An 11276-nucleotide genomic window follows, 5' to 3' on the forward strand; every position below is an offset into this window, starting at 1 on the left:
CCACTGGACCCCTCTGCTGTTCTCTCCCTCCTCAGTGTGGCCATATTGAACGTGAATACATCTTCCTTTGCTTCTAAGTGAAGTCCATTAACTCATAAAAACTCTGAAAGTTTCATTCTAGAACATCTGTAAAGAAAACGCTAGCCCTCAGGTCTTCTGAGTACCTCCGGTCTAGCTGCCTATGGAAGGAGAGTGACAGACGGCCAACTCTTTGAGTCTGGTCTTGGTGCTGGCAGAGCTCAGATGCCTGGGCTCCTAGGATGCTATTTTACTCTGTGCTGGGGATTGTGTCCTTGACATATTGAATAGATAAACACATGAAAAAAAATGGCTCACCTGGTTTCCCCCACTCTTTGGGTTCACAAAGACAAGCAAAGGCTTCATGAGAGGAGAGGAGATGGGCTTGATCACAAAAGGACGACCTTTGTTTTCCTGCTGGAGGAGGCAGGCAGCATCATTAGGATAAACACCCATGGCGTGGTTATAATTACAAAGCAATGGGGAGAGAGAACACTGTGCACCCCTAAGATCCCCAGTCTTATTCCAAAAGACTGAGTCTTCATAGCAGTGTGTGCACATGTCCTGGAACTGAGCTCCTCCCACTCTAATTTACCCAGCAGGCTGAGCTATGCCTTGGATTTCCCTCTGCATGCTCTAAGGGCTCTAGAAGGGTTGGTTCTTGATGTCATCTCTATCATCAGCATCGTTTGGGGGGGGGGGAGACATTCCAAGCAAGGGCAGGTGCTCTGCCTCTGGCGTGGCAGGTAAGACCTGACGAATCGATGGACAGCTGAACTGATTGGGAACATGAAGGATTCCAACATGCTTTGAATAGCTGAAGGGAAAAGAAATATCCATAAGGCACACCACAAAATTAAGTGTGGGCCAGATCCTCGGGTTAAGTAGCCTCTACAGAGAAAGCTGTGTGCCTGACACATCTCCCGGAAAGACTTACCTCGGTTCCTCTTTTACTGGCTTTCCTTTTAAAACTTGTTCTTTTCTTCTTCCGGTTGGAAGCCTTCAGGGAGTTCTGTGGGGGAAGGAGGGAGCAGCTAAACTCAGAGGCAGGCAGCCCTGGCGCTTCCATGCAGAACCATGTAGAGGAGGACAGCAGCGCATGCTGTTGACTGCATGCTTCTCATGCTTTGACACTTCCAAGCCACTGCTCATGGGTAAGCCACAGACAGAGACCAGTCGAGTGCTCCGGAGTGAGCAACTGACTCCCCACCACGCGGTGGCAGGGAGTTAGAGCCACGGGGGCTCTTATGGACTCACATAACAACACATGGTAATACCTGCCAACCCTCCCAGTAAAAATGGAAGAATCCCAAATTCTCTGAGGGGCTCCAGTCTCCCGCCCAACCAGGTCCGTCTCCCGCCCAACCAAGTTCAAGTTCATCTCCTGGTATGGAGATCACCTATGTGGAAATGTAAAAAAGGAGGCCATTTTTTTATCTTTTTCTTTCTTTCTTTCTTTCCTTCATTTACCTTCATTGTTTACTCTTTATGGTCTGTTTTAGTAGTAGTTATAAAATAATGCTTAACCGCAGTCGAACATCACAGCCCAACAGTCTTATCAACACTGAAGCGTATTTTAAATGCTGGGAAGACACCCTACTGTGGTTACAATAGTGGAGCGGTGAGCCTTATTCTTCTCTGTGTGTTGGAAGACCCATTAATTTAAATGTCTTCTCTCCACTAAGTAGCCTTGAACTTTATTACGGAGGTAACTCAAAGTTGTTGACGCATAGTGACTCTTAATTTTACTTTAGAGATTTTACAAACCACAATCCACGATTGCTTTGTCTAACCATGTTTCTCTTAACATTTGCTACAAGTCCTCCGAGGAGGAAGTCTTACAGGGTAGTCACACTTATTTGCTGAAGACTGAACATAAATCAGTTTAACTAGGTGGACTTAATAATTAATCAGACTGCATCTTCACAACAGTAAGGTAGTACTGACCACACGATAGATGTTTGACCAAGTGTCGAGAGCCTGAAATGCAGAATGCTTAGCTTAGACATTAGAATACACACTTACATTAGTTGATCAGTTAATAGTTTTCAAACTAGCTTGAAGAAATTTAAACAGCTAATCTGCACATAATTTTTCCTTAGAACATTCAAAACTAAACATTAGTCTATAAAACACAAATTAATGCATCAAAATCAACACAGTCTGAACAAGCTAACCTTTTTATTTTGCTTAAAGAAAAATGAAAGGAAGAAAGAAAGAAAGGGAGAGAGAGGGAGGGAGGGAGGGAGGGAGGGAGGGAGGGAAGGGAAGGGAAGGGAAGGGAAGGGAAGGGAAGGGAAGGGAAGGGAAGGGAAGGGAAGGGAAGGGAAGGGAAGGGAAGGGAAGGGAAGGGAAGGGAAGGGAAGGGAGAATAAAGCAAACTGATGTGTAGCCTGTGTTTCACCAAGGCTGGGGATTTTTTTGAAGGACCTCCATGTATCTCCAGGTTTTCTTCTTCCATCAAAGGGAAATGTCTTCAGGACTCTCCAAAAAAAAGAGATTCAGGAAACTGGATGTTCCTGACTCCAGAGTTTTTCCTTGACATTTATTATTGACTACACTTGCCCTGCAAACAGATCTCCTGGCTTTGAGATTACTAGGCTAATGGGATCTTTCATAATGTTCTTGTCTCTTTCTCATTATAAAAGTTGATGCCATATCTTGGCAAATTGATTTCTGGGAAAGGGATGATCTGGAGTCTGGAGCAGCTGCAGGAGAAGCTTCTGTTAGGTGTGATCAGGTGATCCTCGAAAATGCTCAGCCAGCACCACATACCAGCCTCACTCAGACCCAGACCCCGGAAAAGACTCGATCTCTTTGAAGTGAAGCCAAAGCAAAGATTCTTCTTAAAAGCTTCACACGTGATACAATCGTGATGCTATCATGTATCTGATGACAAAAATGTGGGTTTGGACCTGAAGAGTGGCACTAAAGAGACCCCAGTGAAGCAGATCAAATTGAGTAAAGGAGGACTGTGAACCTCATGGGTTTGCTACAAATCCAGCAGCAACTCGCTGTGATGAGATGCATGAACTCTGTTAGGTCAGGCAAGGTTTTAAAGTGACATATGCTTAGTTTTAACATGGGGTGATAATACCTACCTCACAGGACAGCTAAGTTTGAACAAGTAAAGGTATGGGACGCAATGAGTTTTGCAGCCATCCCATCATGGCGTCTGCTAACATCTGTCAGCCTCACTACCTAGCACAAGTCCTAAGCCATACCACAACCACGACTTTTAAAAAGAATAAATGTCATATAACTAGCAGTATTTGCTAAGCCTCTTCTAGTTTGGACAGCCATACTCGGAATGTGACTGCTGTCTCCTCACTCTTATGGTGTGTTAGTTCATTTCCTGTCTAGACCAAATGAATGCAAATGCCAGTTGCTTGGGCTTGCAGGAATACACTAGAGGCCTCCGTTCGTGACACAGCTCAACAAATAAATTCCAAGACATAGCTCTACTGCACCTGGTGGAGATCCTACACAACTTTCTTAAGCTTATCATAAGATTTATAGCATATTGGGTAATTTAATGCTCAAGCACATCTAGGAAAGAAGGAATTAGAAATGGGGGGGGTGGTGGTGTGAAAGCAGAATAGGTAAGGACCTCAACTCTAGGAAGAAGCAGATACACAAAATGATCTTTCAACAGAGATATAGTAAGTGCCCTGAGCCTTACCAAGACCAACACATCTGAGGCTGACCTAACAAAATAAGTGTAGTGACTGACTTACAGTACCTGGGCATGTCTATGTGAAATCTGGGGGTGTTTTATACTATCAAGAATGGCCACACAGCAATAGCAAGTGTCCCTTGCTGTATGAGTACCAATGTCCAACATCACCCTGCTTACAAGGTGGCAGCGCCTTGTGTGGAATAGACAGCTAGGAAGGCAGATTTGGGATGTACCATAGCCAAGACAAGCTAAGAACCTTATCCTCGATAATTAATTGCAAAGTTTGTCCTTCCTGGTTTAGTACTAGGAATCCAACAAAATAGCTTTGCAAGCATACAGGGGCAATGTCAAAAAGTTATGTAAAATACTGGTGATGAAAGAGTCAAGAAACCTTTTACCCTTCTCTGACATTCTAAAACAAAGCCTGCCTGTTCTGACAAGGGCAGCTAACCCTGTGGCCTAAGCGATCCCCTTACAAGATCAACGCCACTCAGCCTTGTGTTTGTGGTCTTCTCAGCTCAACAACAGTTACCCTCTAGCCATTCTGTGAAAGACATCAGAAAAGATAAAGGCCCTTTTGTCTTCTCAGACCAGGTGTCAGGGCAATCTCACCTTGCCACAGAACTAATTCTACCAACCAAACTGTTATGAGAGTTATGACTCCCTCCTGGACAGTTAGGAAGTCCTTATGGATGAACCACTTAACTGTAAATGAAACTTTAGCTCTTATTCCCCTTGAAGGACTGTTTCCCAGGCTATGAGGTCATAAATAACTGGTTATATTAAAAGACCTAAAGATGATAGATCACTTCATTATAACCAAGGAAGTCTCTCCCATAAACACCAGACAACATTTTGACAGATCATAGAAGGAAGAAGCCAGGGCTTTGTGTATTTAAGGGATGCTCACCTTCTGCTTCAGGTACCCCACTAGAATAAAGGCGGTTCTGATGACAGGAAAGACCAAAGAAAGCTTGCCTCTGAAGGTAAGGAGCCGGTCTCAAGAGCTCCACATAGCAGCAAACCATACGTGCTAATAGTTCTTCAGAGTGCGCAATGAAACTGTTTAAGCAATTCTGTGAGATTGTGTCAGTCAGTGAATAGAATCTGCCATTCTGTCTCACTGGTCTCTGGCAATAAAAGATCATCCAGTCATAGCAAGACAATTAAGAAAGAAAACTTCATCCAGGAGTAGAAAGCATGGACACTGCACTGTCTGTAAACAGGACACTAGAAACTCTAAATACCTATCAGTAGGGTATGGACCAACTGGGAAATATCTACTGAGTGGAAATAGCATAAAGTGACATATTTTAGAAATACATGTAGTGCTAGAAACATCTACCCAACATTCTTTTTTAAACAAACTAAGCACGTTCTGAAGAATTACCTGCAGCACAGCACCACTCATTAACAACCCTGCAGCCTGTACACATACAGTTCTGTTTCTGTCCTAACGATGCATGTCTATGCATGCAAACCAGTAGTGAAAATATGGATATGTAATGGGAAAGCCAGGAGAGGTGTCTAAATGTTTGTGTTAGTGAAAGGAGACACTTTTATCTGAAGTTCCCTCTGCACAAAAGTATAATACATGTATATTACTCATTATACACTGAACTTTAAAAGACAATCCTACCTTTGAAGAGACTACAGTGTCCCAACTCAGTCCTTTGGGTGTATGTTCCCTAGGGGAGACATAAATTTATCTAAAACATTATTTGCAGATTCTGGGAGAGGAAGGCAGACTCCAATGAGGGGCTGGTCACTGCTCAGGCTTGATAATAGATTCTTGACATATGTGGTCTTTATTCTGAAAGAGTGGGCTTCTTTACAGGAAAGGAATAATAGAGTAAAACCAGTGTTTTAGAAGGAAAGCCCAGCCAAAGCACATAGGACAACAATCAAAGAAGATAGCCCTGCCAGGGAGGGAGGGTGCTGCTAGCACAGTTCCACTACTAAAGATGGAAAGAAAAATTGCGTGGCCACTGCTGTTGAATTCCATAGCCATAAATTCAGGGACTGCACATAGCACTTGTGATCAGACCATGATTGGGAGAATTATAAATTGTGGAATGCAGAGCATGCTAACAACATGGAGTCAGAAAAATGTCAGAAAATCCTGTAGAGACATTGAGAAGACGCTTAAGGGAAGAAAGGTGGGGTATGGCAGAGTAGAATGGCTGTCCAAATGGGGATCTCTACTGTCTGTCATCTACCTGTCACTACATCTCACCTCACCTCATCTCACCTCATCTCTCCCTCCATATATGTGTGCACTTACATAATTACATATACACCTATTTCATAGTCTAATGTTCTTCTATCGCATTACTTCATAAATATGAGGTCAAGAAGATATTCTTAATTAAGTAAACATTTAATTAGCCATGATCTTGGACACCATTACTTCAGCACGATGTCTAAAAATGACCAAGATGAGATCTAGGTCCATAAAGATTGTCCTTCCTAGGGAAATGCCAACACATCCAAAACACTGAAATAGAAATTCAACCATATATATGCCCTTAATAAAGAGTGGCCTCCTGTTATCTTAGACGTTGCTCCTACATGCTTCATTCAGCAGAGACATAGTGTGCTCTAACTCAGTTCGCAGGCCCAAGAATATAATTTTGTACACAGTGTGCTACTGTCTTACATGCTACTCCCACCTTTTAAACAGAAAGATAATCCCCACATCCTCAGGAAGTTGCCCCAGACTAACAAAAGGAGACTGGCCTAAACAGGAAAGCTACTAACACCGCACAGAATGAGATTAGGTCCTAAGATAGCAGATCCATTTGTATTAAGGAAAGATCGTGGCTCTCTAAGCAGGCTTGTATGTAATGGAGGTCATGACTCACAGCCTGCCCTTTATAGTGGCAGAAATCTTAACTAAACTGTTAGGCTTGCAGACCTTGCTCTCTGTGGACTCCTCTCAGGCTTCGAAGAGAACGTGTAAGAATCCAATATACGCTCACCAGTACTCACTAAAACTCAGATGACCTGCCTTCCTAGAGTAACATCACACGGGTGAGGAGGAAAGTGGGTTTTCATGAGGATGGGAATCTGGTTCCACGAGAGTCTAATGAAGTCAGGTGATGGGTCAGTGAGATGAGTCTCATAGCTAAGCACCAGACCACGGGGGTGAATGTGTAAAGGTCACAGGATCCCAAAGACTACTGAGGGAGAAAAGCAAACCGCAGCCGTTAGTTTCCTCTGCACTAGGCCAGCAGCACCAGGATCCTGCAGTTACCTGAGGTTTCTTCACCTTAATGATCCAGGTGGGCGGGACAATAACAGCAGCATGAGCCCCCAGGGAGCAGGGTTCCTCGATGTGATGCAGCATGAAGCAGGTCACTTTATTGTGAAACTGAAGAGAAAAAACGGGCTAATAAGCAAATCCGAATAAGAAGTAATTCACAGCAAGAAGGGATAAGTACACGCACTCAGGCACGCACAAAATCATACATGCACACATCAAGAACACATGTATCTCATCAGTAGTCAACCAGCCCAGGAACAGAGAGGCCAGAATAACTCATTCCAGTGTAGACGTAACAGTGGTTACCAGGAGCCTCGCAGCAAGAAGCCGGCCATGGCATTCTAATGGTCTAATGGACTATTTACATAGAGGCTGAGTATTGGCGAGCTCTACTAATCTAACTACACACAACTGTGTCTGTTAGCTAATGTAGAGTAGAAAATGAAGGCAGCTGGGAAGACAATGCCCGCCTCCTGACTGTTTGCTTCTACTGCAGTTGTAAATCCTCCCAAGTAATCTTTCCAGTTTAGGGAGCCAGGAAGGGAGCAAGAGGTCTCTTCTGGAAAGCTGTTAATCTCAGTGATAACGGGGCACAAAGAGATCCCTTCTCCTGGGCTTATCTAGAGCCTTAAAAATACAGTGGCCCTGTTACAGTCCACAGGCCCGGGGAGCTCATTCTTTACAGGAAGGAAGGAAATATAAGCTAATAACGATCGCCATCACCACAGTACCCCAGGGGAAGGGGCTTGACTCACTGTTCTGCTGGGAGACTGGCATGTGACCTCAGTCTGGTCACCTTTTGTGACTCTGGGGTGATAGTCCTGTGGGGACATTTCATTTCTAATGGACACAAAATCAGCTTGTGCACTAATTAAAGGTCTTGTCTTCCAATCCTGGTGACTTTTTTTATTTAAATTAGTTTCAACTTGAATTATACTCATTGTAACCAACGCACAATTCACCTTTTCAACTGGAGCTATTTAAGAGTGAGAAGGAACCACTGACAACAAGAACGCTGGGAAACGGACGTCGATTAGGACTCTCTGGGGGGAAACTGGCACGCACAGCCAGTCCAATTTTACTCTGTGCTGTCACAAGGATTTTGTTTTCATTTCTGCATATTATGAAGCTCTTCCTGTGATCCAGTGGTCAGTTTATATCAATTAAGGATAAAGTACTGATAGAATAATTAATAATTCAACATACCACCCATTACGTGGAATCTGCAAACAAATTAAATCAGAGGAATGCCGCGCCACAAAAATATCACTTGAGCGCCTCCTCTCAAAACTGATTATTCTTTTAAGCAGTTAAAATGAAATCTCAACGCATACCCGCTGCATTTCTACCGTGACAAGGGCTTCAAACGCAGCGCAAGCAACTCTTTCAACTTATACTTGAGTGATCTACAAGTCAGAGACTAACAGGTACTCTCAGGACTGTATATTTTTAAATGTTGGCACCAAGACTTATACACAAAGAACCCAGCTGCCTAACCCCAAGATTCCTCCTGCACCTTAGAGACTCAGTTACTTGTTTCTTTATTTACTTGACATCAAATTTCCTGGAGGGAATTACTTGCACTACTAAAATAGATCAACACCGTAATTTGCGTGCATATATTTTGCAGATATGACCTTGCAAAGTCAATCTCCACACTTTATGGGATATAAAAGTGAGGTGAAATGGGCCAAAGCTCTACCACTATGGCCGAGTGAAAAGACACTCCCTGTAGCAGCTCGGTTAGATGACAGATAATGAAGAGGGCACAATGTTCACCTTAAAGTGCTCCAAATTAGCAGACCTTGAACAAGACACATCACCCCAGAGTCAGAGGAGCACCCTATCAGTGTCCCAGAGGCAGCCTCTTACCAGTTCAGGAAACCAGCAATATGGGCAGCATTAGAGACTGGTTGACACCTAATCCCAGAGGGAGATTATGCCCCTAGGACGTGGAGTTTCACTAGAAGTAAGATGGCCATGAACAAACACGTTTTTTGTAAGCAGAAGCACAGAGGTTACATGTGACTACAGGGAAGAAATAGAAATGCCAAGAAAAACAAAACGTGGTGAGATGGTGGCATGGCAAACCCTGAACTGTCCAGACCAGTGAGTCCATACCTAATAACTGGAGGCTCTTGACAAATAGAGTCTCTGGAGAAACTATTTGGTTGGATCTTATAGACTTGCTATAGTGCAAAGAGTCTGACCACCCCACACCCCCCAAAAAGACTGTCAACTGTAATTCATTCAAACGACACCTGTTCTAGCCCTGTTGCTGGTTTGAGGAATTGTGCCTGCCATGTGCAGACCTATGGCGCTTTAACCTAGCTGACACAACATGGACTTTCTTTTCAGGTTTCCTTTGCAATAAAGGTGATGTATTTCTATCTACACAGACACTCCAAAAAGTTGATGGCAAGCTGACCTGCTGGTGCAGACACATAATCCAGCGTCCAGGTGGCTGAGGCAAGAGGATCACAAAGGGATAGCGTATTTTTAAAAAAAAAAAAAACAAAAAACAAAAAAACAAAGAGTAGACAGACAGTAAGACTAGAGGAGGGGTTGAAAAACTGTTTCTGATAGGGCCTGGGTGTGTTGCCAATACTTGTCATCTCTGAGGCATTAGCAGCTACAGACCATTCATAAATGACAGGGTATGGCTATGTTGAAGCTATCACGTATGGAAATAGGCCGCAGCCACATTTGGCCCTGGATGCCATAGTTTGCCAGCTGGGCTGTAGTGAAATGGAACACAGGCACAGAGGCAAGCAAATAATGAAGCTCGGCATCTGTTTTGGATAAAGGGGTCAGGTGCTTTTCAGAGTAGATAGGACAGGAGATAAAAAGAGTAAATAGGCCATTGGTGTGGGATCTTAAGGAATATGCATGGTCAAATACAAGGAAGGGATGTGATTTAGTGGGCACATGGATAACTACAAAACAAAAAACAAAAACAAGCCTAAACCTAAAGAACAACGTAAGAGGCAATCGTTCTTCATGACCACCCACATCAAGACCAGGGGAACCCAGACGCCTGGAGCCTGTGTTGTAGAGGGACAGGGAAGACAGTGGGTGTTCTAGGGGAAAGGAGTACCAGATTCCAATCCCAGGGCAAGGATCAGGTAAGGATCCTAGCCTTTTATCCTGGACTTCAAGCTGTACAAAAGGAGTAAACGATTTCTACTTTTTTCCCTACTTATATTTCTTTTGTTCTATAATTTTACTCTCTTTCTCCTCCTTCTAAGGATGCTATCTGAGAAAATCTGATTGTTCAGTCAGGGCAATATTCCACATGTAGGTAGGAACCCAAGCGTCAGAATGCCCAGTCGTGGTCACACGTGAGCCCATGTTGCTTGTTTTATCTGGCACTTACCGCCTGCTTGCACCAAGAACAGCTGATGGCCACGATCTCTTTACTGTGGAAGGAGAACTTTTGCTGGAAGCCCTGAGACAGTAGGACAAGAGACAGAGAGTTTAAATCCTCCTTCATGATAGATAGTCCATGGTTGCCCTCCTTGGGTTAACGGAAGTGAAAGAAGCCAAGATTGTGATCCTTTGCTATAGTAACCGTAACCGCATGTGCCACACTGCACTACCTTCTCAACCTTCTGCCACTCAATGATTTTTCTACTTCGGAGCCATCTGGAATATGGGACAAAGGAGGCAGTGGTATCTCCTACACCATAAGCTTCTCTTAGCCAGTCACACTAACATAAGAGATTTTCCTTTAAAAAAAGGTCTCATACATACATACGTACATACATACATATATTGCATGTGTGCATGCACATAAAATAAATGTATACACACATATTGTAAGCTATATACAGAATATTATAGTATTCTCTATATATATTTTTTTTAAGAAAAAACATTGCTTCACTTGATCATATACTATAAAGACTGCTCAACTTTAGTATCTGAGAACCCAGAAAAAGGGAAATTAAATATCAAAGGCAGTATTTATATGTCAGGGTCTGGGTAAAGTCCAAACGTGTAATAAATTCAAAGATTTTCACCATTCCCTTAGGATGTCTCTTTTCAAACAAGAAGCTTTTTAGTTTCGCTCTTTTAAGAAAAAAGTTATTTATTCCTTGTACACTGTAGCTGTCCCCAGACACACCAGAAGAGGGCATCAGATCTCATTACAGATGGTTATGAGCCACCATGTGGTTGCTGGGATTTGAACTCAGGTCCTCTGGAAGAGCGGTCAGTGCTCTTAACCACTGAGCCATCTCTCCAGCCCTCAGTTTCATTTTTAACCATCATGCAGTTACAAAGACGATAGAACTGCCGAAGTCTCCAAGGTCA

At 43.3% G+C, this 11276-nt stretch overlaps 1 protein-coding gene across 7 annotated transcripts in view; it reads right to left on the minus strand.

Annotated features, from left to right (window-relative positions):
• The window catches only part of Dgki (diacylglycerol kinase, iota), a 452769-nt gene that overhangs the window by 210461 nt on the left and 231032 nt on the right, over window positions 1-11276 (minus strand). For 2 of the 7 annotated variants that reach the window (XM_087659331.1, XM_087659329.1), the window contains exons 7-11: window positions 10339-10410; window positions 6954-7070; window positions 1296-1418; window positions 956-1030; window positions 337-435 (exon numbers count right to left, since the gene is read on the minus strand). In XM_087659331.1, the coding sequence (XP_087515457.1) occupies window positions 337-435; window positions 956-1030; window positions 1296-1418; window positions 6954-7070; window positions 10339-10410 (486 nt within the window). 7 annotated transcript variants of the gene reach the window in all.

The sequence above is a fragment of the Rattus norvegicus genome, chromosome 4 (genome assembly GCF_021556685.1).
Source record: "Rattus norvegicus strain SHRSP/BbbUtx chromosome 4, alternate assembly SHRSP_T2T, whole genome shotgun sequence".
Taxonomy (NCBI): Eukaryota; Metazoa; Chordata; class Mammalia; order Rodentia; family Muridae; genus Rattus; species Rattus norvegicus.